General features: G+C 55.8%; 2 protein-coding genes across 5 annotated transcripts; one reads left to right on the forward strand and one right to left on the reverse strand.

Moving 5' to 3' along the window:
• Positions 1-3,361: 3,361 nt before the first annotated feature.
• GATA2 (GATA binding protein 2) lies at positions 3,362-16,863 on the reverse strand. Of its 4 annotated transcripts, none has more exons than XM_004442442.3 (6): positions 16,845-16,863; positions 10,791-11,064; positions 9,725-10,366; positions 7,828-7,973; positions 5,785-5,910; positions 3,362-5,275 (listed from the first exon to the last, which is right to left on the reverse strand). In XM_004442442.3, exons 2-6 carry the CDS (start codon positions 11,017-11,019, stop codon positions 4,976-4,978), a joined length of 1,443 nt encoding a protein of 480 aa, XP_004442499.1. In that variant the 5' UTR covers positions 11,020-11,064; positions 16,845-16,863; the 3' UTR covers positions 3,362-4,975. The 4 variants fall into 4 exon arrangements, with proteins under 4 accessions (XP_004442499.1, XP_087287771.1, XP_087287772.1 ...); XM_087431645.1 differs by lacking the exon at positions 16,845-16,863 and adding an exon at positions 12,770-13,766 and having other exon boundaries at positions 10,888-11,064; XM_087431646.1 differs by lacking the exon at positions 16,845-16,863 and adding an exon at positions 12,770-12,889.
• LOC106803877 (uncharacterized) lies at positions 13,869-27,578 on the forward strand. Its single transcript, XM_087431649.1, has 3 exons — positions 13,869-14,013; positions 15,726-15,863; positions 20,156-27,578. Exons 1-3 carry the CDS (start codon positions 13,869-13,871, stop codon positions 20,236-20,238), a joined length of 366 nt encoding a protein of 121 aa, XP_087287775.1. The 3' UTR covers positions 20,239-27,578.

The following is a 27,578-nucleotide window of genomic DNA, read 5'->3' on the forward strand; positions in this document are numbered from 1 at the left end:
CTGTGGTGAATTTCGGGGACTCGCACCTAGGGCCCCGCAGAGCCAGGGTGCTTCCTGGCTCAGCACCGCTCCTCGCGGTCCCGCCACAGGCTTCCCCAGCTCTGGCCACCGCTGCTTTGTCAGGAGCAGCCCCTGCCCTGCCCAGGAGAACGGATGGACAAGAGCAGGGTCTTTGTGTTCCTCCCCCAACCTGCCAACACCTGGAACAGGTGGGGTCAGTGGATGTCTGTGGGGTAACTGACGGAATCTATCCAGCTCACGTTGGGGAAGCACTGCCCACAGGCCTGCGAGAAGCCGTGGGGACTCAAGAGTGACCAGACAGACATGGGCTCCACTCCCTCGGACCTGGCATTGCAGGGAAAGGGGATCCATTCATCTGCTTGCTGCTTGCTGGCTGCCTCTCAACGCCTTCGACAGGGCCTGACACTGGGCCTTCCAAAAATGTAGGTTGACAGAGGAGAGGAGACGAGACTGGGGCAATAACAGAGAAACGAGGGGAGGCCTCTTTCAGTGATCCTTCTGGGCTCTGGATTCTGGCCTCCAGGTCCTGAGCCACATTCTAGGCCCTGGGCTCCATGTCCTTGGTACTAAGTTCTGGGTTCTGAGCTCCAAGCTCTAGGTTGTGGATTTGGGGGTCCACACTCAGGGTCCCGGGCTCCATGTTCTTAGATCTGGATTCTGAGGTCCAGATTCTGAGTCCCAGGCTCAGAGTTCTTGGATGTACATTCTAGATTCTGAGCTCCAGGCTCTAAATTCTGGATTTGCGGGTACGGGCTCTGTGCTCTGGTTCCTGAGTTCTGGGGTACAGATTGTAGACTCAAAGCTCTGGACTCCATGTTTTGGCTCTGGGCTCTGGATTTTGGGCCAGGCAAGTGGGACGGTTTGCCGGAGGCCAGGTAGAGTCATTACTGTCTTTTCTACCTAGAATGTAAGTTCCTCTGGAGCAGGAATTCTTGCTTGTCTTGTTCACTGGTGCAGCCCCACACCTAGAGCAATGCCTGGTGTAGAGGAGGTGTTTGACAGACACACACACATGCACACTTGAATGCATGATCACACAGACACACGATCCTGCAGTGATGAGCTGCCACAGGAGAGCAGGACCATCCCTGCCCTTGCCGTGGCCACGGGTGTCAGGAGGGGAGGCCACAATGCTGTCAGCTGGGGAAGGGGTGGAAGCGAGTTGCTGAGGAGGACTGAGAGGGCCCGGGCCACTCTGCGTTCAGACGGGCAGGGAAGTGCCCACCCAGCTATGCACTTGGGTTGGTTCCTATCTGCTCTAGGTTTCTCTTCTACAGGGAAAGGACGTGGTTGGGGTAGTGGTGGCATACTAGAGACAGAGGTGTCCTGAGTCAGAGTCCCAGAAATGCTCACCTCACTCTATCTTGATGGGCTGGGGCATCTGCGACTTAACATAAGGCATGATGGCCTTCACGGGAGCTTTGCTTCCCCAGCCACAGCGAGCACCCTCCCAGGGTCAGCAGTCTGGAATGGGAGGAATGAAAGGAAAGCCTCCTGGACCAGTGGACATCAGGGCTGCCAAGGAACGAGGAGGCTGGCAATCAGAAATACTAGTCATCAGTGACCCCAGTGACCAGAGATGATGATGATTAGGGTCAAAAGGAGTCATTGATCAGGGACATCTGACTAGAGTGACTTGTCATTAGAGACAGTGGAGTCATCGGCATGTGATATTGTTCAAACACTTGATCAGAGAGGGTAGTGGTCACACACTGAGGATCAGGAGGCAGTGCTCAGAGATCTTGTGATCAGAAGACCATTGATTAGATGTATCATTAATCATTGATCAGGGACATGGGGGACTGAGGATGTGGGCAACAGGAGCATTAGTGATGAAAGCATTTGGTGCCCTGATGACCAAGAGTAGAAGAAGTATTGGTAATCAGATTCAATGACTGGAGACATCCAGAGATCTTGGTGGTATGTGATCTACTGGGGACCAAAGGCATCAACGATTAGAGAATTTGGTGATCAGAGACACAGGTGATTGGTGATACCAATGACCAGGGAGGTTGGTGACCAGTGCTACACGTGATCAGGGGTATAAAGGGACATTGGTCATCAGGGACTTGGAAGATAAGAAGATTCAGGAATTACTGTTGTTGGACACTAGAGAGCTTGGGGATCCGAGTTGAGCAGTCAGGGATATTGGTAACCAGAGTCACTGGTGACCACATTGATAGTCCGAAAATTTGTCAGTAAGAGGATTCCATGATCAGGGACATCGGTCATCAGGCACATTGTTGGTTAGAGATGTTGGTGATTGGAAACAACTGACCAAGGACATTGTTAAGGACACTGGTGATAAGAAATAGTATGATTGGAGATGTTGTAGATCACATATGAGTGATCAGATCTATCATTGATTAGAAAAACATTGATCAATGACATTGGTGATTATACTTCTTGATGACCTATGACACTAGTGACAGGGTGCAGTGATGATCAACACATTGGTAACCAGGACCACGGGTGATAAGAGGCACTGGTGATCACAGACATGGTGAATAGAAATATTGGGAAAAGAGACAATGGTCTTCAGAGATGTTGGCAACCAGACACATTGAACAGAAATATTGGTGAACAGATATGCTGACAAGGAACATTGGTGATAAGAGATATTCATGATCGGATGTTATTGGTGAGCAAGGACAGTTACTGGAGACATTGGTGATCACATTTTGTGGATGTCAGTGATCAGACAACACATCACTGATCAGAGGCATTGATGAAATATTGGTGATTAAGTGCTGGTGATCAGTTGTTAGTAATTGGATGTCTAGAGTCATAGGCTCTGGTGGTCAGACATGTCGCTGATCATGAAATATCAGTCATGCTATCTCCAATGACCAAGATTGTTGATTAAAGATGACAGCAATCAATGACATCAGCGATTAAAGACATTGGTGATCAGGTTTGTCAATGAACAGAACATTGGTGAACAGATAGCTCAGAAACAAGAGCTGATTGGCACCTGGGAGGAAGCAGACAGGGGTGGGGGTGTCAGTCTTTGTTGGGTTCTGCAAGACCCCAGTGGAGTCCTCAGGAAAAGGATCAGCATGTGGACCAATGGCTGCAGAAACCATGGCCTCCCTGAGCCTCTCCAGTATCCACCCAGCCACTGAGACCCCCAGTTGGGTGATAATGAGGAAATTCAGATGGAAGCAATTCAGAGGAATGTCAGGCTCTCAGACCCAGCCAGACAGGGCTCCATCCCCGATTCCAGGAGCCCTTCCCTCCAAATCAAAGGGCAGTAGGAGCAGTTCGGTCTGGGTCTGACTGCTGATCTCTGCACCTGGGACTCGGCAGCCCCAGGAGCCCACAGGACAGGCCAGAGGCATTCACAAAAAGTATTTTATTATTCTTAACAGTATTCACTTGAAAGGAATAGGAGGAGAGCATACAATTTTTACAGACAATATATAAATGTTGTACATAATTAATAACTTAGTTCACTAATCCAAAATAAAACAAGCCAAATAAAACAAAATACTGCTGATTCTTTTTCGTATGCGGATACTAGTACAAAATAAGTTACTTTTGGCTGTGGTGCCCCTGCAGCGATGGGCTGCCCATATTGCACTTGGTCAACTACATCAGCACAATCCTCTTCCTGGGCCGGGCCCTCGCCGGCCACCGCAGCCTGCCACCACCGCATACAGAATCTAAGCTCAGACACAGGTATGTACAGCTGTACCTTGGGAAGGATCCAGACAGCCACAGGAAAGGAGAGCAGAACCCATGCATCTCCCGGGACCCCAGCAGGGTCCTGGTCTTTCCCTCGGTCCTGGCTCTGACTCACGCCCAACTGCTGCCTTCTCTACCTGCCAGACCAGCCCCCAAAGCCAAGAGCAGCAAAAGCCCCTCCCCTGGCCCCCAGCTCCCCATTCTAGGGCTGTGGGATCCAAGAACTTTTCCAAAGATCACTACGAAGCTACAGCCTTGGTTTGTAGGTTTTATTCCTTTCCATAGCAAGGCCTTCCGTGGCAACATACAATTGACTGGACCCAAAAAGAGTTTAAAAATAAAACAACTAACTCATCAGCGAGTTAAGCTTATGCAGGTTGTTGGGTTTTTTAAAATATTTTTTTCTTTTGTCTCAGAGTAGGAGGCGAGGGGGTTGAGGGGTTAGCAGAAAAAGGATGTATGTACAGGGGGTCCACCTGGCAGAGGAGGCAGGCTGTGGCTCCGGCTGTTAAGGAGATGCAGGTCACAGCAGCTTCGGCCTCAGAGCCAAGGGAGCGAGCTGGGAGACGTTTCCCCTCTCAAGAAACGTTGTTTCCTTCCTGTGACCCAGCCCTGGCCTGGGAATCTGCGCAGGACCGCCTGTGATTGTCTCTGCCCTCCAGGGCCCGGCCGCCAGGGCACACACTCTCTGGGTTGGCTCAGCCCAGCCTGGGGTTCAGCCTTTCTGAGAGCGAAGCCAGAGGAGAAGGTGCAGGCTGTGGTCCCTGCAGGCCTGCCCCAGAGCCCTGGCAAGCGGGTGGGCCAAGTGGCACATGGCGCCCAGGAAGACCAGGAGAACTTGGGGCATCTCAGACCTCCAAGTCTCCCAGTCTTTGTTAGAAACAAGAGCAAAATAAATTATTTTTGCCAATCCTTTTCCTCCTAAAAACAGGATCCTTCATTTGTCCCCTGCCCCCTCCGTTTTTCTTCATCAAGTTGTCCTTTCTGCTCTCCAAACAACTGTTTGTGATGGAAACCCCACCTGGGCAGCAGCCGGGCCACAGCCACCTCCTAGCCCTGGTGAGAATCTTCACAGTGACTGCTGACGGCCACAGACAGCGCCCACAGGCGAGGCCACGTGGGGCTCCACTGGGTTGGCAGGAGTTGCATCAGTCTTCAGGGAAGGGCGGGCAGCTAAGGGTTTGGCCCATCCGTCCCGGGAGCACCCAGCCTCGCACTGCCGGCCGCCCTCCTTGGCGTCCATCTGTCCACTCGTTGGGGGCTGTCCCTAGCCCATGGCGGTCACCATGCTGGATGGGTGGGGGTGGCCGAAGGGGAGGCTGGAGGAGGGGTGGATGGGTGTCGGGGTGGGCAAGATGTGTCCCGAATGGCTGAAGGGCGGGAGGTGGCCCACGGGTGCCATGTGCCCGGCCAGGGCGGCCGCACTGAAGGGGGAGGCCTTGTCCTGCATACACTTGGACAGCTCCTCGAAGCACTCGGTCCCTTTCTTGCTCTTCTTGGACTTGTTGGACATCTTCCGGTTCCGGGTCTGGATCCCTTCCTTCTTCATGGTCAGTGGCCTGTTCACCTGGGGCAACCACAAAGCCTTCAGGGGGCTGAGTTCCCTTCCCAGAGCAAGACCCCCACCCCCAGCTTCGGCAGGGGGCAGAGGCAGGTCCAGGCCAGGGGCTCCACTTCCAGATGCCCACCACCCAGCGCAGGCCTCTCGCCAGCACTCTGGCCACTTCAAGAAGGCACTTCTCACTGGGTGGGACTGACGTGCTCCCTGCTTGGCGATGAGCCCACTACGTACCAACACCGCCCCCCATCGACACAACCAAAATACGCCCCTTCCCCAGACTTGTTTTCTACAGAGAGACCACTTCCCTAGATCTGCTGGACCCTGCTGTGGGGGCAGACTTCCAGGCAGCTTGCCCCCTCTTATGGGAAGCCCTTCTGGCGCTGGAGCCTGCCCCGCCGGGCGGCAGCAGCTTCCCAAGCCAAGCCACGCTGGAGAGGGCGGCTGGGGCCTTGCCTGGCAGCACAAAGAGCAGCGTCCCCGGGGAGGGGTGGGGCAGGCCGGGCGGGCCGACTCACATTGTGCAGCTTGTAGTAGAGGCCACAGGCGTTGCAGACAGGGTCCCCGTTGGCGTTTCGGCGCCATAAGGTGGTGGTTGTCGTCTGACAATTTGCACAACAGGTGCCCGCTCTCCTGGCGGCTGACTGGGAGGGGAGGGCGGTGTCAGCAGGCAGGGATCCCACGCCCTGCCTCGCCCTCCCTTCCCCCTGGCCCCACCAATTTAACCCAGGAGCGTAGAGCTCACAGGGCAATCAAGGGAGCCCGGGGCCGCGGCACTGGAAAATTCGACACTAAACACTCGCAGCGCTTTAAAGGAAAGAACTCGCAGAAGCCTGCTCTCAGAACCTGCAGGGTTGCAGGAGTTGGAAGAAGAAGTTAGCTGCCTCCCCCAACCGCCAGACAATCCTACTCCAGAGATGGGGAAACTGAGGCCCCAGAAGACTCTTTGGTTTAGAAGGCCGCTAGGTCCTCCTGAATCCCCGAGTCTGGTGCTGCATTCCCACACGGCTCCCCTCAAAATCCATTATCCTGGGTGTGTCAGCGTCCCTGAGGCCGGAGGAGAGAGACCCTGTAGCTGCCCAGGGCAGGGTGTAAAACGTTTAGGGAATCAGAGCCATGTTGTCCGTACAAAAGCCACCAGCCACAGGGGCTATTTAGATTAAATTGAACCACAATTTAATAAAATTAGACGTTCAGTTCCTTCAACTGCACTAACCACATTTCAAGGGATCAGCACTCACAACCTGGGCTGGAGGCTGCCACAGCGGACTGTGCAGATCTGGAACATTTCCATCAATGCTGGAAATGCACCCTGTACCCCAAACCTCAAGAGTTCTAACTGGCCCCCAGCCCCTCAGGGAATGCAGGGCAGAAATGAGTGTCTAGTTTCTGAAGAAGGGGGGCTGAAGGCTCCTAAAAGGAGAAGGAGAGAGACTCTTTATCCAAGAAAGCAGATCCCCTCTCCTGGGTTCTCCGGCGCCAGCACCACAGTAACAGAACGAGTGCCCCAACACTTCCCAGAGAATCACAGGCTGCAGAGGTTGGGGTGGGGGGCCGAGGCAAGCAGAGGCTGGAATGGCCCCAGGCCCGAGCCCGGTCGGTCACAGAGGGGCTGGCCAGACTGTAGCCATGGGGGCGGGGAAGGGTGAGGGTGAGTAAGCAGCCTGAAGCTGGAATTCTGACTCAGGGGCCAACACCGTATCCTCTACCCCCACCCCCGCCCAGGCCCTCACCCTGCCCTCCCTCCAGGAAAAAAAAAGGGGGCCCCCAAAGCAGTGAGCGATTTAAGCCTCGTAAATCACTTTGCCCTGAAAAAATATATTTATTATTCTTAGCATTTTACGCATTATTTGCTAAGTGGAGGGTATTAGAAATTTCAAAACAGCCCAGCGAGAGGCAGGACTGAGCCGAGGAGAGACTCTAAAAACTCTCGGAGTCCGGAAACAGATACACGAAGTTTCCTTATCTTCAGGCTGCAGATGTCCGGATAGGAAACTCCGGCAGGAGATCCGAAAGGGCATTTTTTTTAAATCACTCAAATGAAAATACACAGTATAGGTGACTCCATGGAAAAATAATAAAGGACAGGTTTTTTTGGTGGTTGGGGTGAGTGTGTGTTTTATTTAAATAAGCATGAGAGGATTGTGTGTTGGGAAGAGAGAGAGAGCTGCCCTGAGCTACAAGGAAAATTACTTCATGGCCCTATTTTTAAAAAGAGCTAAATGGAGGCCAGGGGACAGGAGTTGGGCCCTTGAACATTCAACTTTGGGGACCTCTGAGCGGGGCGGGGGGAGGGGGAAGGGGGGTGAGGGCACCTGGTGGGCTGCAGAGGGGGACATCTGGCCTGAAAGAAGGGTAACCCCAACTGACATCCAAGTGATTTTAATGATAAAAGACGATTTCAAGTGGCGAAGCAACTGCATTTGACGAGTTTTGTTGTTACTATTATTATTTTTTAAATTATCTGTCTGCTCCTGCCCAGGTTAGCGTCCCCTGGGTGCTGCCCAGTGGCCCCTTCCCGGCCACCTGCGGCCCTGTGCCGCCCAGCGCCCGCTGCCTACCAGTCTCCGCTTGGGCTTGATCAGCGGCCGGTTCTGCCCGTTCATCTTGTGGTAGAGCCCGCAGGCATTGCACAGGTAGTGGCCAGTGCCGTCCCGCCGCCAGAGAGGGGTGGCTGTGGCCCCACAGTTGACACACTCCCGGCCTTCTGAATGGGGACAGGGAGAGACACCAGGCCTGCTTAACTGACAAGGTCATGGGAGGGAGCCAGGGGCGGGCGAGGGGAGAACTGGGGCTGGGCGCGCGCAGATGGGCAGCACTCTACCTCGGCCGGGCTGCTTCGGCGGGGGTGACTTTTAGTTCCAGTCTGGGCAGGAAAAGGAACCCCAGGGGTCTCCCCCACAGGAGGGGGGCATCTAGAGAATAGTTTAAGGCCAAATCTCTCTCTTTAAAATCCTCTTGAAGGAAGGGAAACGGGGCAGGAGGGAGAAGTGGGGCCAGGCTCCAGAAACGAGGGAAGGGTACTGACAGCAAACTTTGCCGGCGGTGCGGTGGGGGCAGGAGCCCTCCAGCATGACCTGGCTGGGTACGGGAGGACTCAGGCCCCCTCTCTACTTCCCTCTCTCCTCTTTTGTGTCTCTCCTTTCTCCTCTACTGCGTCTGCCATCTCCCCAGTCTCTGCTCCACGTTCTATGCCCTCAGCCCCTTCCCTGTCTTTCTGCTCTCAGTCCGGGGTAATTTCCTTCTTTCTCCTCAACTTCCTCTCTCCTGCTGAGGCCCTAGAATTCAGTCCTGAATTCAGATCGAAGGTGTCTTTCTCTAAAATAAAATAAATAATAAGCCCTTTCGTTTTTAAGCTAAATAGACTAAGTGACCTTGGTCTTTTGTTGTTGTTGTTGGTTTTTGTTTTTTGTTGTTGTTGCTGTTCAAAGATCATCTGAAATTCAAATAGAACGTAAAACAAACTTGGGAGAAAGGACTAATTAAAGCAAGCTAGCTGCACAAGGCAGAACGGGGCCCTGAGGGGGACGGAGATGGGTGCCAGTGGCAGCGGCAGCGACCAAGCCGGACGGCTGCCTTAGCATCGTGTTATCCAGGAAAATTTTCCCCATTTAGTTTAAACTACATCGTTGATATATACAGGCAAGAAAAGTTAATTCCTGGACTTAGGAGTAAAAGTTTGTAAAGTCTTTCTCTGCCTCAGCTTAAAGAGGTTGGGAAGGAGGCGCTGACAGCAGGAGCTCCGCACCTGCCACGGTTTCTGCTCTACGGCCAGATCCTTGGGCAGCCAAACCCTGCGGCAAAGGCAGAGGCACCTACGGTTCCAGCGTTCCTTCTGGCCTCCAAGGTGGGAGAGGGCAGGATGTGCCTGGGGGCAGGGAGCGGGAACAGGTCCTGGTAATTTTTCTTTGGGGGAAATCCCCCAAGGAGATCAGCAGCCATCGAAATCCCAAGATTGGACTGACGGAGTTGGAGAACCAGATTCCTTAAGGGTCTGGAGCCTCTGGAGTGTACCCACAGCACGCACACAAGCTCACAGACACTCGTACACACACGTACACATGGCCTCGCTGCTCTCACCTGCATGCTGCATTTTCTCACATACTAAGTCCTGAGACTGCTAGAATTTTCACTTAAGGTTCAGGGAAGGGAAGGGGGATTTCCCATTCCGTGTTCTAGTCAGGCACTAGCCAACCTGGGAGGGGAGGGTCAAGAGTGGGGAAGGGAAATGAACTTTGGGGGCCACCAGGAACACTTAAGAAAAGAGCAGAAATTTTATGCTCCCCTATTCCTCATTCTGGGGTCTCAAACATCTCTTGGGGGCTATCAGAAAGGGACGCCACCCATCCCCAGATCTGAGAGACTGACACTGCCCCTCTGCCACCTCACAGCCTGTCTCCTCCTCCCCGAAAGCACAAGCATCCCCAGTTCCACTAGGTCCCTGGCGCCTGCCTTTACCTGAGCAGGAGCGCGCCTTGCTGCGCTGCTTAGGGGTGAAGCTGGAGGCAGGGCCACCCAGGAAGCCTCCGGGATGGAAGAGCCCGCTGCTGTAGTCGTGGGCCGCGGCCGGCACATAGGAGGGGTAGGTGGGGATAGGGTGGTGTGTGGCAGGCTGAGTGCTCACAGCAGCCAGGCCCGGGCGCAGGGGACTGCCGCCTTCCAGCTTCATGCTCTCTGGCAGCGACACCTGGTACTTGACGCCATCCTTGTCCTCTCCCCGAGCGGCACTACCCCCTGCGGAAGAGGAGGCTGGGGAGGCAGCCCCCGCAGCGCTGGGGTCAGGAGACACTTCCTTGGGCGGGGTGGGTGGGAAGCCAAAGAGGTGGGAGCCAGAGTGGGCTGCAGTGGGAGTGAGGGAGGCCACAGAGCTCCCGCTGCCTCCCCCACTCGCACTCGCCGCCCCTGGGTACACGGAGAGGGGGCCTCCGGGGCCTCCAGCAGCTGAGGGGTGCAGCGGTGTCTTGGAGAAGGGGCTCACGGTCCAGGGGTTGTGGTGGTGTGCTGCCGCCGCGGAGAGGGCTGCTTTACCCCCGTCCAGCCAGGGCAACCCCGGGCTGTGCAACAAGTGTGGGCGGCACATCTGGCCTCCGGTCAGGCGAGCTGCGGGAAAAGAGAGAGGGGTCAGGGTGCGCTGTGGCTGGGCGGAGCCAGTACACGGATACACAGGACCACAACTCACAAAGCACCCAGCAGTAGCCCCCTCCCCAAAGAAAACCAGAAACTTAACACCCCAACCGGCAATAATCAGGAATGCCAGTCCGGAGTTGAAGAACAAGTGGCACAGAAAGAACCCCACTGGACAGGGCCTGGAGGAAACCCCTACAGGCGAGCTGGAAGTGGGCAGAAACCCCACCGGGCCCAGACCCTCCCCAAGAGGCCGCTGCCCCCACCTTTCCCGCCCCGATTTCTCAGCTGCTCCGATTCCTGCGGATCTTACATCCGGGAAGCAGGCGGCCGGGCCCTTCCCTCCCGCGCCTGGCGCGCAGCGCCTGGGCTTCCAGTCACCCACGGGCCCTGGGCTCACCGTGCGCGGGGCTGTAGGAGACGCGCGCCCGCGCGTGGGCCGGATTGGCGTAGTAGGGGGTGCCCTGCGAGTCAAGGTGGTTGAAAAAGACATCCACCTCGTCGGGGGGCAGCAGCTGCGCGGGCTCCATGTAGTTGTGCGCCAGGCCCGGGTGGTGCGAGTCGGGGTGCTGCGCATTCAGCACGGCGGGGTGCGCCATCCAGCGCGGCTGCTCGGGCGCCACCTCCATGGCCGGCGGAGGTTCGGGATCTGGGCGGAGGAGGCGGCGGCGTCCCTGCGCCACGAAAGGGGGCGTGAGGGCCGCAGCCACAGCCCGACACCCCCGAAGCCCCGCCACGCGGCGTTCCGCTCGCCGCCGTGCCCCAGCCGAGGTCAGCCACGGACCAGTCCCGGGTGGGAGGAAAGCTCAAAGCTCAAAACGAAAGAAAGGCGGAGGAGAGGGTTCAGCCACGCAAACTCACATGGTGACTCCCAATCCCAAAGCCACACAGTCGTGCACTCGGGGTCATACACAGAGACGAGCCCTGACACCAGTTAGCCCAACAAAAGCACACCGAGTCGCACTTTAGTCAGACACTCACACTAAACCCCCACCTTTCCAATACACAAACACGTAAACACAGACTAAAAGTTGGAGACAGGCCCCTAGGCACCCACTGGAGCACATGATTCTAGCCACACGCACACACCTACCCTTGGCGCCGAATACACATACTGACCCCCCGCCCCCCAACAGGCACACGCAGCCCCGTCTGAATGCCAGTCCCCCGCGCGCACTCCCAGGAGGCACAATCAGGACCTCTCACCAAGGCACACCAAAGCAGTCACCCGCAGCCTGGGCCCGGCCTTGAGCCCTGCAGAGGCTTCTCAGAGCTTGGCGCGCCCCAGGCCCCCGGCCAGCTCTCGCACCCCAAACTTACACACGCAACGCTGCGGGGAGACGGGGCGCGGCCTCAGAGTTGGGGCAGCACCGGTGGGAGCCCCGGGGGTGGTGGGCTCAGGGACGGCGCGTCAGGCGGCAGACGGGGCTCACAGGGTAGGAGCGGGGGGCAGCGCGCGCCTCGGCCTCAGGCCCGCCCGGCTCCGGCCCCTCGGCATCCTCCGGCCGCCCTGGCGCCAGCTCGCGACTCCTGCACAGACATGAAGCGGGGGCCGCGCACGCCTAAGAAGCCCGCGCCAGCCAATCAGCGCCGCGCACCGCCCAGCCTCCGCCCCCCATTGGTTGCGCCCGCAACTCCCGGGCCGCTGCACGCCCGGACTGACCCGCGGGCCTGCCCCCCTCCGCCGGCGGGCCCCCTCCCAGCGCCCTCTTGGCGGCCCCTGCTGCCAACGCGCCCTCTGGACCCTCACCCTGCAGGCCGACTGCTGCGCGCCCCCTTTGCGGACACTCCCGGATCCCCCTAACCTCTGGGCCCTCCTCCCAGTAACTAATCTGCAACTGGCGCATCCTCCCCCGGAGCTCGGGCCGCGCACCCTGTGGGTGTCTGGGTGTCCTCTCCCCGGGACCCCAGCCCTTCCATTCTCTCGGACCCCACCTCCTTTACCGCTGAACGTTGCCAGCCGAGTCCGACTACTACCCAGACCGTTCCCTCCCCCGACTCGGGCGCTGGCCGGGCGGGGGTTTAGGAGGCCAGCTACGGGACAGCAGGAGCGGTGAGCGGCGGGAACTGCGCGGCCCCAGGGGGCACCTGGGCCTCGGACTGAGCTTGACCGGGTGGAGGTGGCCTGGCTGGTGGCTCCAGAGAGGGGGAGGGGGCATCCCCTTCCCGGGCGTGGCATTCGCAGACCAACGGGCCGAACTGCCTGGGGCGAGGCCGTGGAGACCCGGACTGGCGCCGGCGCCGGCTCGAAGGAGACGCCTCCGGGCAGGAGGAGGCATTTTTTTCCTCCCGGGGGCCCCTATGGCGGCCCCTGTGGAAAGGGAGCCGGTGGTCTGAGAACTCCGTCCCCTAAGTCACCTGGAACTGCGCTCCACACACCTCCAATCCAGAGATCCAGCTCTGTGGGTCGAGTGGGCCCGGAGCACGCGTCTCCTTGCTCTCTCCCATTGCACAGACGGAGGAGACCGAGGCTCGAAGGGAGTCTATGGCCGAGGAGGGAGGGTCGGGAACAAAGAAATTGGCGGGGGACTGAGACAGGTGCGGGGTATTGGTGAGTAATCGACGTTCTCCAGCCCCTCTCTCCTCGTTGGGTCCACGGCTCTCGGGGTAGAAACCCAGAGGAATCCCAGGTGGTTCCAGGGCAGGAGGGAAGGCAGGGGTCCGGGCCACCCCCGGGAGAGTGGGGGGAGGGGCGGCGGGATTGACAGTCGGTAATTGGGTAACTGGAGGCGGCTTCTCCGGCCTGGCGGCCCCGCCACCGCGACGCCGGGCCCCTGACGTCACCCGATTCGCCAGGAAATGAACTTTTTAATAATCCGAGGAGGGAGGAAAGCCCTCGGTCCCCTCGGCTTGGGGGGCGCCCGGCCAGGCCCAGCTCCGCGGGCGCGCCCCCGTCACCCTCTCCCAAGTCAGCTCTGGGCAGCGCCAAGGAGGCGCGGGCCCCGGCCGGGGGCCTCCTCCTACCTCTGCGTCTGGCTGTCCGTTCGTCTGTCCGAGGCCCTGGCGCAGGTAAAAGTGCGCGGCCAGGGACGCAGAACCCCATCCGGCTGGGAACCGGCAAGTCTCGGGCCCTTGGGGACCCGCAGGCCCTAGCCGCCCGCTGCGCCTCCCGCCCCGCTCCTCTCTGGGGCGCGCGGGTCCCGGGCTTCTCAGAACTCCGCTCCGCGGGAGAGGAGGCCGGCGTCCGCCGGGTAAGGCGGGGCCGGGAGTGGGAGCGTGAGGCCGCGGGAGCCGGGCCTCGGCGGCCGGGCCGGGCAGGTGAGAGGCCTCCGTGCCTCCCGGTTCGCGCTCCCCGCAACGCGCGCCGTCTGGCCCGGACCCGCTGCCTCTCCGTACGTCTGTCTCTCCTCCCTGCCTTTAGCTTACGATTCTTCATCAGGGAGTAAAATGCAGTTGCCGCGAAGCCTCGAGCCTGTTTCGGGTCCCCGGAGCCTAGCGGGAGTTTCTCAAAGACACCGCGGCCCGGGAACAATCCCCCATGTCCGGCAAGGCTGCCCCGCTTGAACTCGAACTCCGGGACCCAGCGCGGGAAGCCGCCGGAGCGAAGCGGAAGCTTCCCGCGGCTCCGAGATCCGCGCCTCGGCTGGCTGGGAGGCAGCCGCTTCGAGCCCTTGAGAAAGCAGGTAATTCGCCTTTTTCCCCCAAAGATGCGGCCCAAATTACCCCCGTTCTGGGTGGGTCTGCAGTTTCATCACCGCGAGCTCGTCTTCAAGCTTCTCTGAGGCAGCCTGAAGCCCCTCTGGGGCAGCGTCCTGGCCACCGCAGGGGTGGAAGTGACCCCGCAGGGGTGGAAGTGACCAGCCCAGCCGGGCCCCCTGCCCGAACGGCAGCCCTGCGCTGGCCGCCGGCCTGGCGCAGAACGGAGCGCGGGCAGGGATTTAATTACCCCGCTCGGCGGCTCAGAAAATCTTCGCGCAGAGGAGCTTAGCAGGGCAGTTAAGCAATGCGTGAGCAGGGACCTCGGGAGACTCGCACCAGCCTCCCTTCCCGAAATCCAGGCCTAGAGAAAAAAAGGGAAAGGGGAGCCCTGCCTGGTGTCTTGAGGCCCTGGGGTTGCCTTCCTCGAAAAGGCAGGCAGGCAGCCGGCTTGGCCGAGGCCTCTGCGTTGATTGGAACTCATGCGTTGGACGCGGGACTGACGCGTTCTCCCGCAGGAACGAACCCGCCTGGGAGAGAAAAGCGGGGCACCAGGCAGCAGGGCGCCCAGCTGGCCAGTGAAGCCCCCTCCCCTCGTGAGTGTACGGGTACGCCAGGCAGACCCAGGGACAGTAGCCAGGCGCCTGGCCCACTAGGCGCCAGAGACCATCCTATCACTTCTGCCCAAAGGTCCGGGGAGGGTCAGGGCAGCCCCCAGGACCTGCTGGGGTCGCAAGGGGGGGCCATGCTTGGGTCTGAGGAGAGCAGATTTATTTGTTTACGGCCTTGGACTTTGGGGTCTCCAGAACCTCTCTGGAGGGACACGATTGCTTTTTCACTTTTTGTTCATTCCCAAGGGTTGTTGCAAAGGCAGGTTGCTGCCTTTTGATCCCACTAAGAAGCTGTCACTTCCCTTACATGGGAACAAGATTTCACGAAGGACTGGGGAAGGGCAGCAGCGAAACTGAATTTTCTAATGGCCTTTTTCAAGTGACCCGGGATTCTCCAGCGGGGCGTGGTTGGTGCCGCTGGGGTGCTTGTGCCCAGGAGCTGGGGGCCGGGATCGGAAGCCCAGTTCTAGAGGGCCTCACCCGCCTGGGCCGGGGTTCTTAGCTGCCCAGTCTTCCGGGTCCCACATAGCCCTCCTGTGGCGCCCTTTGTTTAAACTTCGCTCATTCGAGGTGGCCCCTCTGGGACCATAAGTTTGCCCTCTTTGTAACGTAATTCTTCTTGCCTTTTCCTATGGGCATCTAATTGGCCGGCAGTGTGTGTGTTGGGGGGGGTGGTTGTCAAAGAAATCTCTTTGCTTAGGGGCTGCCTTAATTTGCAACCCAACAGCCTCCCTGCCTCATACTGGCAGTGTGCCTTGAGGGGTACTGAGGAGGAAGTGGGGGCAGCTTTAGCCAGAGGAGTTCAGAAGTCCCCTGTAGGGCAAGGCCTCAGATCTGCTCAGGGGCAGCCATCCCTCCAGAGGGGTTCCCCAATGTGGGGACCAGGGTTCCAACAGCCTCTCCTGCTCTTTGGGGTTCACTTTCAGCCCTCCAAATCTAAAGTTTCCCTCTCCTCTGGCCTCCATGCTGGCTCTCCCACCCCATAAGTCTCCTGGGCCTTTTTGAATCGTAAAGACCGGGGCCCAACGACCTAGATGTCTCAGAGCCCTGGATCAAGGCACCTCGGAGATCCTGTATCTCCTTACCAGGTTCTAACTCCCACCTCCAAGCCGGACAGCCTCCCCCAGGAGCCCTGCTGAGACCTGCAATCAGATGGCGTTTCTCCCTCCTCCATGAACCAGCACCGTTTACTCAGAGCGCCCAGCGGCCCAGCGGCATGACAACTGGTAAACCCATTTCGTTAGATGCAATTTGTTTGCAATTTGTCAACCCGACTGGGAAACGCTCTCCAGACGCCTGGGCAGCTGCACTGGCCCTACCTGCTTCTCAAATCCTGCCTGCTCATAAACGAATCCCAGTGCCAGGTGCCTGTGTAGACCCGGAGCTCACTTCCAGATGTTCCCGACCCTGGGAGACTTTTTCCAAAACAACGAATTTCCTTCCGTGTTTTCCGGGAAAGGAGCGGCTGCCACACCCGGGGGCTCTGAACGCCAGACCTTTCCCCTCGTGGTTGGGGCAACCTAGAGTTCAAGCCTGGCCGCCGCCAAAAGATTCTAAATACCCGGCGTCCAGACAGACCCAGACCGCCATCTACGCCTCCCGGCAGCAGATCCCCGAGCCCGAGGCGGCCCCATTCTTATTGAAATCGCACTAAATGGATTCCGACTCCGGCTTGCGGCAGGCGGGAGACTTTCAGCCCCGGCTCTCTCCCTCACACGCACCCCAGCCACGCAGTATAAAGGGCTGCGGGGCGCGGCGCGCCAGGGCGCACGCAGGAGCGAGCCGGGTTAAGCCGCGCAAAGCCGCCGCACGGGACCAGCCGGCAGGTGCAGCCGCAGCTCGGAGGCCCGGATCGGGCACATCCGCCGCCACGGCCCGGAGGTGGGGGGCAGCCGAGACAAAGACCCCAGCTCGGGGCCGGGATAAGGGGCCTTTGCGAGGCTCTGTGAATGACCGGGCCTCGCGGCCTATGGCTCTGTCGAGAAATGGGAAGGAGGGAGGCCGGAGGCCGGCCTGCTGTCCCCAGCTCCCCAAATACTCCGTCAGGTTGAGGCCCTTATGACCTGAGGTTCCAGACGCTGGTAGGGCCGGGGCGAGCCCCGAAGGCCACATGTCAGGGGCCACTGGGCCAGCAGACGGTGCGATTAGAGTGCCGGGTGGGCCGAGCCTGGGGGAAGGGCCCTGGCCAGGCAGAGGGGAGACCTTACCGAGCGAGGTGCGGCGGGCGGCGCCCCCGGGCGGACGGGGCTGGAGCCGAGCGGGGCTCACAGCGCGGTTCGTGGCGAGGCGGGCCCACAGGACCACGGGGCGGGCTAGCAGCAGGGCCCGGGCGGCGCTCCGGGCGGCCGCTTGGTGCGCGGCGGGCCGCTTTTGTTCGCCCGGTGGCCGACGGGGGCCGGTTGGGGTGGGGGTGACAGCAGCCAAGAGATAGAGACGCCAGCGGCGAGCCCCGGTGGCCTCACTACCTCCTTCTCGCGCCCGCTGCCTCTCTCTCTCCCTCGCGGCCGCAGCGGCCGCTGGTTTTTATTTCGACAGCACTTTGAGGGGCGGGAGCGCCGCAGGGGGCAGGAGGATGCCCGGGGCTCTGCGCCCCGTCTCCCTGGTCCAGCAGCCCTGCGGCGGCCGAGGGCGGCAGGCACTCAGGGCGCACACACTCTGCTTGCCCATACTCCGAACCACTCCCGCCCTCGCAGGGGCGCACATATGCGCACCCCTGCTCTCAGGGATGCACGCTCAGCAAGCTCCGGACGTCTCTCTTCCAAGACTCTCCCCGGGGACCCTCACGAGCCATGGGAACAGGCGCACGTACACAGACCCCTGCTCCTCCTTCTCTAACCCGTTTCTAGTAGTGCTCGCACGGACACGCACACATCTGTACACACGCGTTAGCACACATTCTCAGACAGGAGATCTGGGTCGCACGGATATGCACACGTGCAGACACTCAAATATTGCTTGACACTCCGGCACACTCTCCCACTTCCAGGCTGATTTGGCTAAGTGTAGACACATTCGCTCTCTCTTCCCCACCTATACCCCCCTCAATTCTGCAACTCCGGAGCATTTTAGGAGTGGAGTTTGAGGCACCTCCCTGGCCCATCCCAGAAGAACCCTCCACAGGAGGGAGCCAGGAAGGGAGTAGAGGGCTTGTCCTTGGAAGGCTGGGTGGTGGAGGAGCTGGGGTGTGGGTCTTCACCTCAAGACAGCACTTGGGTTTGTGAGCTAGGAGAGTCTAGTCTTTGAATTTCCCAAGTCCCTACCATGAAATTCAACCCCGCAGTGGGGTCCTCCTGAGTTCCATTCCAGCTGCCCAGGGAGAGTGAAAGTGGCCTGGATCTTGGGCCCAAAGAGAAGGTGCTTTGCCTTAGAAGGACTGGGAAGGCTGTGGCCCTCGGAGAACTAGAGTGTGCCCAGGTATACCACAGAGGGGTGTGTTCGGCTCCCCATCTCTGTGGGCACATGCTGTCTGTGGGTCTTTCTTTGAAGCTGGTGGTGACTGCGTTGCATGTGCATGTGCTCTGTGCAATAAGCAAGGGTGTGGGTGTGCATGCACTGTCCTGAGTGCCCATGTGTGTCTATGCGCATTTGTGAGCACATAGAAAGTCTGCAAAACTGAGTATATTAGTATCCCCGTTTCTTCTTGTGGGTCCTTGAGAGTTGGTGTATTGAGAATCAGTGTATTGTGGGTCCCTGAGAGTTTTGTGGGATCCCAGAGAGTTTGTGTACTGTGTGTGGCTATTTCAGAGCATGATCCCATAAGTGCATGCAGGAGAATGTATCTGCGGAACTGGATGTGTGTCCCTGTGGCTGCATATCTGTGAGATCATTGTGCCCATGAATCATGTGATGGGAAGTGGGTATTTCCAAGAGTTTGTCTATAAATTGGTGTGTGCCCCTGCACAGGTTGGTAGCAGTGTGTGTCTATGATTTGGGGTGTGTGTCCATGTGTCTGTGTGTGTCTGTCTTTAACACCATGGGTACAGGTGTGTATCTTTGAACTGATGCTGAGGACGAAGAGTGTATCTGAGTGTGTCTGCATATCTGTGTATCGCTCTATGTTTGGACTGGATGTGTGTTGGGGAGGGTGTCTGTGTCTGTGTATCTGAGATGTGCACATCTGTGTGTATGAATGTATCTTTGAACTATGTGTGTTTCTCTACCCAGTGTTACCTTGTGTCTGTGGTCTGTGGAGGAGGGTGTCCCTGGGTGACACACAGTATGTGTGTCTTCCCAGATTGCCCGCCATCCACACCTTCCCTAACTGGGATGGCAGGCGGCCAGTGGAGCTCCAGGGTGCCATTTGCGAGGGCACTTTCTGTCTGTCTGTGGGAGGGGGAGATGAGCTGATAAGGCTTATCTGCCAACGCCAGCGCCATGCTGAATAACTGCTCTAATGAGGTGGCCTTCGGGGGGGGGGCCACCCGCTCCCAAGGTCCCCAGCCTCTTTGGGGGCGGGGCATGGGGGAGCCAGTCCTGGGGCACAGGAGCAAACCCCCATGAACCCAGGGGGCCTGAGTGTCTACAGGGCCTTTTCTAGTTCTATCTTGTTTCCTCAGAGGAGGGTTCCAGGTCTTACACCCCTCACCACCCCCACCCCCATCTCCCTGCTGGGCTGAGCCAGCTAGAGCTGGCTGGAGTCTCCCAGCCTCTGGTCTGTGGTCAGGAACATGCCTTGAGAGGGCAGGAGATGTGAGACCTGGAGATGTGGGGCCCTCTAGGGTGGGAGTGCATTGAGAGATGTGGAGGCCCAGTAATGGAAAGACCCAGAGAGACAGGGAGGGGGGACAAGATAGGGAGACCCAAGGACAGATTTTAAAAAATGACAGCGATAGAGGGTCAGAGACACTGGTGGGGAGTGGAGGGGTGGGCTAGGGACACTCAGGGACAGACAGAAACAAAACAACTAAAAAGTGGCTAGAGAAAGGGTCAGAGAGATGGGAACAAAAGCATCGAAAGTGTTACCCAGAGAGAGACATGGACAGAGAGACAAGAGGCAGACACAGAGAGGAGTGGAGAGTGAAGCAAGACAAAAATAGAGAGATGGGATGAGAGAGGAGAACGCCGCAAAACTCAGAGAGCCATGGAGAGGGGAGGAGGGAGAGAGGAGAAAGGGCCCCAGAGAGAACCAGGCAAAAGGGGGGACACGAAAGATGGGCTGGGAGGGATGAACAGACTGAGAGAGAGAGACAGCCAGGGGCTCGGCACTGCCGGGCGCCAACGAGAGCACGGGAGACCGAGCGCCAGGCCACGGGGCCCGGCGGGGCACCGAGGCGCAGGCGGCGGCGGCGGCGGCGGCGGCGGCGGCGGAGGCGGGCAGGGGGATCCGTGTGGGGCTGCGCCGCTGTCCGGGGTAATTTTTCATCTCGGCCGGCTAATCTTTGTTCCCGGCGAAGATAATGAATAGCCAATCGTTATCTTCCCGGCTCCCGGAGGCTGCCCGAGAATGGGGTTGTACAGGGCTGGGAATTGTTTCCAAAGTGCCGCGGAATAAATGGTGTTCCTTATCTCTGCCTTCCAGATTATCGGAGCCCTTTCACAGTGCGCACAACAAATGCGCCCGCCATCGAATGCATCATTTACCACCGCAGATCTGCGCGCTGATGGGCAGGCAGATAGCCGTCCGCGTGGGGCATATCGGGCGCCCGGTGCCCGCGCTGCCTGCCTGCCTGCCTGTACGGGGCACCCGAGTGTGCGCCCCCCGGGTGTGCCCGGCGTGTTTGGATGGACATGCGGGTGTGCCAGTGGATGGTCACTGAACAAGCAAGGGTTTTGGTGTGCATGCAGGTATGTCAAACAAGTGTGCTACAAGAAAGTGCACTTGTGCAAGCCCATGCGCACACGCGTGGCAGGCGTGTGCACTGTGAGTGCCTGGAGACCACCGAGATGAGGCTGGTTGAGGGTGCACAGAGGAAGGGGTGATGCACGTGAATGTGTCCGCATGCATGTCACTCAGCGTGGGTAGACACGTGTGTAAAGGAGTAGGTGTGTAAATCTGTGTGTACAAGTGTGGTGGATGAGTGTATTGTGAGTGCCTCGGTGTATCTGCCCTCGATGAGGCTGTTTAGCGGTGCACACAGGAGGTGGTGTCGCCTGCCGCTAGGGCGGGTGTATATGGGCATATTCAGGCATGGGTGTTTTACTCTCCAGAGTGGTGTGCGCCTGCAGGTGTCCCCGCCTACTCAGTGTTTTGGGGGCATGCATGCTTGTAAGCATGTGCATCCACGCATGCCTGTGACTGCCAGGAGTGAGTGTGCAGGTGTCAGCGTTCACCCCAGGGTGTGCCTTGGAGTGTACACGGATCTGCATGAGGTTGGTTGTGTCTTTGTGTATCTATCTGCCCGGGTGTGCCCGGGTGCGCTGCGAGAAGGGCAAGGGGAAGGGCGGTCGTCGGGGTCTGTCCGGCGTCTGCATGTGTAGGCTCAGGACTGGACACTCGAGCAAGGCCCCCCTCCAGCTTGGGAAAGAGACAGCCAAAGGGGAGAGAACGGTGTGTGCGGGTGTGATAGACGCCACAGTGGAAGGAGTGGGATGTGCTGTGTAACATGAGTGCTTGTGACAGAAAACGGAGTGTGCGGGTCTGTAGGGGGGAGAGGTGTTCGGAGGAGTTTAGGAACACCCAGGGGTCCCAACCCTCCTCAGGGGGGCACACCCTGCCAGGGACCCAGAGCCTTCTCGTTCTGGACCTGAGCTAAGAAAGATCCGAGCCCCAACGTCTGAGGTCCATGCGCCGTTGAGTGACACGCGCCGCCGCCGACAAAGGCTTGTATTTTTCCAGGCTTGCGCCCCGCCTGCGCGCGCGCGCGCGCGCGCGCGATGGTCCCCATGGCGACGCAGATAGTGCTGCAGCCATTTTCCCTATCTCCCCAGAGTCTATTATACCGCGGGATTAGCTCATCTCCAGGCAGGTCAAACCCAAAGTCACACAACCTACAGCGCGGGCCTCGCCCGGCCGCCCCTCCTTCGCGTGGGTCGGGTCTGGGCCCTGAGCCCCCCGAGCGGCTGCCCATGAGCAGGTGCAGAGCGCCACCTGGCGGCCGCGGGCGTCCCGAGTGGGGTCTCTGAGAGGCCGCAGCGTGAATGGGAGTCGTCCAGGCAGAAGAGCTGGGGCAGGGGCCCCTTCCTCCAAGAGATGGGCTCTCCAGAAGCAGGGGCTTTGTTTTGTCACTGCTATGTCCCCAGGGCCAGGCTGGCACACAGTAGATGCTCCGTAAGTGTTTGTTGAAAAGATGGATGAATGGGCAGGAAATTATAGACGGGCAAACTGTCAAAGGCCATGTTGGCAACAAGAAATCACTTCTTAGAAATGTGTCCACTGAATTTAGAATAAAAGCCAGACTCCTCTGGAACCCGTGTAACAGCCCTGCTGACCGATCAGACGGGGCTTCCCCCTTTCTTGCTCCAGCCACGTGGCCTTCTTTCCGTTCTTTGAATAGGCCAGAACATTCCCACCCCAGGGAATGTGTCTTTGTATCGCTGTTCCCTCTTTGTGTCTGCTGTTCCCTCTACCCAGAGTGCATTTCACCTCTGCTCAAATGTCATTCCTTGGAGAGCGAAGTCCTCTCCTCTGCCCTGCTTTTTCTCAGTCCATACTACTTTTATAGTGCTTAGGGCTATGTAAAATCATCTTGTGTCTATTTGCCCTTTGCCGGCTCTCCTCCCCAGAATGCTAGGCTCCCTGGGGGACGGGTCTGTTCAGTTCCAGGCAGTAGCCCAGTGGCTGGAATCGTGTCTCACGGTTGGTTGGCATCAGTCACAATTTTGGGAATGAGTGAATGAGGGCCGGGAGAGCAAGACCGTGTGCCTTCCTCATTCTCATTTCTCTTTACTGCTGTTCCATTCCCCCTTCCTCCCACGTTTTGCTCTCCCTAGCCCTGGGGAGCCTGGCTCCACTGACCTGCCCCAACCTGCAAGTCCAGAGGGGCCCACGAATGAGGGAGAGAGTGCCACAAAGGCCCCACACAGCGTGCCCTTGCCGTGCCCGTGAGGGCAGGGAACAGTTCTCGCCTCACATCCTCGGGGACCGTGGACTCTCCGGGGAGTCCTGGGCCGCCAGGCCAGACTTCACTCACGATACAAGATAATTATACCAGAGTTGTCATGAGGTGGCAATGATTAATTGCTGTGGGTGGGCAGCGACAGCGGGGTGTCTAGAGCCTAGAAAAGGCCACAGTCCGAATGGCTTCCAGGGAGGAACTTGGCCTGCCCATCTCTGCGCTGGAAGGGGCTCATCAGGCACCAGGCTAAGCTTCGCCCTGCCCAGGTGGTCTTGGGACAAACTGAGATGGCCTTGCCCAGGGCCTCCGAGAATTAGTCTCCTGTTCCTTCAGGAATGCCCAGTTCCCTCCGGAAAGAGGAGGTGTGGGGTAGCTCAGGCTCTCAGGCCAGGACTCCCCTTCAGTGCGCGCGCGCGCGCGCGCGCGCACACACACACACACACACACACACACACACACACACCCCTCCTGGCTGGGAGGCCTTAGGCAAGTCACTTTCCTACTCTGAGCCTCAGGTCTGCCTCTGCTAACCTCCCTCTAGGGTGCTATGGCTGTGTTTCTTTAGGCCTTCCTTCTCTGCATCCTTTTGTGTATCCTTTCCAATATCTTTATCCCTCCAGGTGCCACTTAGTAATTAATTAGTTAAATAATGAATCAAATCAGCACTTTTAAATAGTGTGCTGGGCCACACTGTTTTGGACCATGGGTATACAGTATTGAACAAAATGGCTATACTACCAATCAGACATGACTCACCACACAGATACATACATCAGAATAAATTGTGTTAGGAGCTTTGAGGGGAAAAGAACATATTTTTACAAATATTGAATCCAAGCTTGTTTGCAGAGACCAACTCTGGGCCAGGTTCTATGCTGCGAGGTGGGGGACATAGAATGAAACCAGATATGATCACTGTGTGCAAGCAACTCACAGGGTGGTGGAGGCACAGGCACATCAAAAGATTCTGTTAGTTCCAGCCTATGTGGAAGAACAGGGTGCTTGTTGGAGAAGAGGCACTTACCCTAGTCTGGGAGCAAAATATAGAAAGAGTGCCTACAAATCAATAAGAAAAAAATACCAAAGGGTATGAACAGAAAATTCATAGAAAAGGAAATAGAAATCACTCTTAAATTAATGAAAACATGCTCAATCTCATTCAGAGAAATGAAATTTTAAAACATGTTGAGATATTTGGGATGAGAGGCATGTTCTAGAATTAGATTGTGGTGATGATTGTAACTCCATAAATTTACTAAAATTCATTAAAATGTACTCTTAAAATGAATAAACTTTATGATATGTCAATTATACCACAATAAAGCTTTTTAAAAATAAATAAATTAAAAAACACTTTGAGATACCATTTTATACCTATCGGTATCAGCAAATATCAAAACATTTGATTATCTACTGCGTTCCTAAGGGAACATGTATGTTGCTGGGGGAGACAGGCTGGCAGGAGTGTCAACTGATGCACTCTTGGGGTGGGAGGGGCCACGTGACCATCAAGTTTACAAATACATTTATGCTTTGAGCCAAGAGTTCCATTTATAGGACTTTATCTGATAGTGAAATTGATAAGGAAATTCACTGCAGCCTTGAACATCATGGCAAACGACTGGAAACAAAAGATGCTATCTAGAAGAGACTGTTCAAAGTATTGTCATACAGCCAAACAGTGAAATGTTATGCTGCTGTCACACACACACACACACACACACACAAGAAAGAAAAAAAAAGGAAAAAAAGGAAGAAAGTAAAAGACAGCTCTTAATGTACAGGTATCGAATGATCCCAAGATAGAATTAGTGGAAAAATAAAGGTGCAGAAGAGTAAGCATGGCATGCTGCCATTTGATTTAAAAATAGGGATGAGAAGAGAAGATAGATACATATTTGCTTACATATTTATAGAATTCCTCTGGATGGAAAACAGAAGAAACTGTTAACAATGGTTGGCACCTACAAAAGGGCCTAGGCTTGGTGGCTGAGGATAGGGATCAGAGGAAGATGTCACTGTCTAAGCTTTGATTACTGTTAAAATCACATAGGTAGACAGATAGATACATAGAAAGATATACAGAGCTTGAGATAGAGAAAGATATACACACACATATATATCCTATACAATAAAAGATTAAAAACCAAATCACAAAAACAAAAATTTGTTTGATTAAAAAATAAAGATGGAGAAGAACTGAAGTTTGCCAAGAAGAGAAGTTGGGGAGAAAATCACTGGCTAGAACATAAGGAAACAAGAATTCTGCCCTATTGGCTGGAATGTAAATTGGTACAAGTCTTTTTGCAGAATAATTTGGTTGTATCTAGGAAAATTGAAGCTAGAAATGCCACATGACCTGGCAGTTCGTCTTCCAGGCATGTGAGAAACCCTCACACGTGAGCAAAAGAGATGTAGGCAAGTATATTCATGGGGCACTATTTGTAAAAGAACAAAATTAAAAAAGAAACTTTGAATGCAAGCTAATGGCCCATCTCGAAGGTACTGGATAAACAAACAGTGGGACGTTCTTTGGATGGAGTGCCCTGCAGCAGTTACACTGTATGCATAGACATAAGGCACACGTTGTTTTAGTCAAAGAAAGAACTGGCAGAATTTTAAACACGAAACAGTACTGTATATTCTTTATGGAAATGAAACATATGAAGTAAAAGTATAGAAACATAAATGGGATTAAATCTTCTGGAAGATTTAAAAATAAGATCTGGAAAAGAGCAAGCCATGCCATGTTCTTGGATGGAAAACTTAATACCATAAAAATATCAGTTCTCCTATATTTTCTATATAAATTTAATGTAATTCAAATTAGAATACCAACAGAGGGATTTTTTTTTTAAAGACTGGATAAAATGACCTCAAAGATTGTGTGGCAGAGTAAATGCCCAAGAATAACCAAGGAAAATTGGACAAAGAATAACATGGGGTTTTCGCCTTACCGGAAATAAGAACATACTATAAAGCCACTGTAATCAAATCAATGTGGCATTGGCAGAGAAAAAGACAATGGAAAAGAACAGAGAATCCAAAAACAGGTTCCAGTATATAGGAGAATGTAATATACGTCAAAGGTAGTATTTCAACTCAGGGCGAAAAGGGTAGATTGTGAAGTAAATGGAGCTGGCACCAGTGAACATCTGTCTGCAAGAAGATAAAATTGGACCCCTCTTGTATATCCAAATGAATTCCAGATGAATTAAAAATTTAAATGTGAAAAAGAGTAACAATCTTACAAAAACATCTCAGAGGCAACATGTGCCATCCAGACAGAGGGAATAGCATGTGCAAAGGCCAGAGGCTGAGAGGGCTCAGCACATCCTGGGAAGGGCAGAGTTCCCTGTGGCTGGGATGGAGGAGAGGCCCAGGTGTGCTGGGAGCCCCCTCAAAGCTCAGTCGTGTCCAATACCATCTTCAGAATTGTTTGCCACATCTCTTCCCCTCCTGTGCTATTTTTATTAATCTTTTTCTTTAAATGAATTCATGTCTTTATAAATCAAATTGTTTCTAAAGGTTAAATTTATATTACTGACAAAATCATGGGCTCAATGGGCTAGTTATATATTTTTGGAATCACGTGGAAATAAATGCATTGACCATTAAGATGAAAAAAAAAATGGCCTGGAATTTCCTCGGTAGATGGGTTAAACTTGCATTTTGAAAGTCAGTCTGCCACCTTATGGGCAGGAGAGACTGAAGAGGGTAAAACGAGGCCAGAGTGAACAGGGAGGTGGCCAGAGCGATAATTCCCTAGAAGTTAGTGAGGTGTAAGCCAGGGTCATGGGGGACATCCTCTTCTCGCACACCCACCTTTGGTCTGTTATTCCAAAATATGACCACTTCGCAGTGTTAACACAGCTACCGCCTGGGCCAAGCTGCCATTCTCTCTCCTGGGGTACTGTACCAGCTTTCTCACTGGAAGTATCCCAACTTCCCCACGGTCCATTCAGACACAGCAGCCAGAGGGATCCTGTAAAAATGTGAGTCAGACCCCACCCCTGCTCTGCTCTGCACTCTCCCATGGCTCCTGCCTCACTCAGAGGCACCAACACCATCTGGTCCCTCATCACCTCTTTGATCTTGTTGACCTTAAAAATAAAACAGTTATTTTACCAGATGGCTTTACTCAGGAACAGCAAACAATTGCAATTTGGGACATGCAAACTGTGGCGAACCACAGGCAAGTTCAGAGAATGATGGAGAGAAGGTTCTTTTATAGAAGAGGAGGGGAAGTTGAGAGGGGCTGTTATAAACAAAGAGTCCATTGGAGGAAACTGGGAGTTGGAAGTGTAGTAGTTCTTCATTGGCTGAATTGTGACAGTCTCTCATTGGCTGGGTTGTTGCCAGGCAAAGAGAAAATCTTCCTTCCTCCTGCTGGGGTAGCAAAGTGAGCCTCTTCCTGTTGGGTCTGCAATTGACCTTGAGTGGTAGGATGTGAGAGCTCCCTCTTCTGGCCTCTTGACCCCGTTTTAAATGAGGTTTCTGCTTATTAATTTTCACAATCTCATCCCATTTGCTTGCTCAACTCCAGCCCCACTGGCTTCCTTGCTATTTCTCAAACATATCTGGCACACATCCACTGTAAGACATGTGCACTTGCTGTTGCCTTTGCCCGGATAGCCACATGGCTCCTCCACATACTTCGAGCCTCGGCCCAAATATTGCCTTCCCTGAGATGCCTTCCTGGACCACCTCCTGGGGGGGGCCAAGCCAGCTGTGGGTGACAGCCAGGGTGCAGACGACTCTTAGAGGCCTTGCAGGCTCTGGGAAGCCTCTGGGCAGACAGGTAGGTAGCCCTGGAGCCTGGGGTCAGGTCCAAGACTCCCCAAGACTACCTGAACCCCTGTGCCTGAAGCCAGATGTATCCCTGGCCCTTTCAGCTACGTAAGCCAATAATACAACTCCCCACTGTTTTTCCTTTAGGCAGTCTGA

Source organism: Ceratotherium simum, chromosome 5, assembly GCF_057802395.1.
Source record: "Ceratotherium simum simum isolate JZ-2026a chromosome 5, ASM5780239v1, whole genome shotgun sequence".
NCBI lineage: Eukaryota > Metazoa > Chordata > Mammalia > Perissodactyla > Rhinocerotidae > Ceratotherium > Ceratotherium simum.

What these genes read in the sequence shown, in the direction of transcription:
- GATA2 (XM_087431645.1), bottom strand. Translation starts at nt 13,766, where the DNA reads ATGAAGAATCGTAAGCTAAAGGCAGGGAGGAGAGACAGACGTACGGAG. An exon ending in GCTGGATCTCTGGATTGGAG is followed by an intron (nt 11,065 to 12,769) that starts GTGTGTGGAGCG and finishes TTCGTGGCGCAG; the next exon opens with GGACGCCGCCGCCTCCTCCG. An exon ending in CAAGGCGCGCTCCTGCTCAG is followed by an intron (nt 7,974 to 9,724) that starts GTAAAGGCAGGC and finishes GTCCCCATTCAG; the next exon opens with AAGGCCGGGAGTGTGTCAAC.
- LOC106803877 (XM_087431649.1), top strand. Translation starts at nt 13,869, where the DNA reads ATGTCCGGCAAGGCTGCCCCGCTTGAACTCGAACTCCGGGACCCAGCG. An exon ending in TCGAGCCCTTGAGAAAGCAG is followed by an intron (nt 14,014 to 15,725) that starts GTAATTCGCCTT and finishes TCTCCTTACCAG; the next exon opens with GTTCTAACTCCCACCTCCAA. An exon ending in GCCCAGCGGCATGACAACTG is followed by an intron (nt 15,864 to 20,155) that starts GTAAACCCATTT and finishes TCTGCCTTCCAG; the next exon opens with ATTATCGGAGCCCTTTCACA.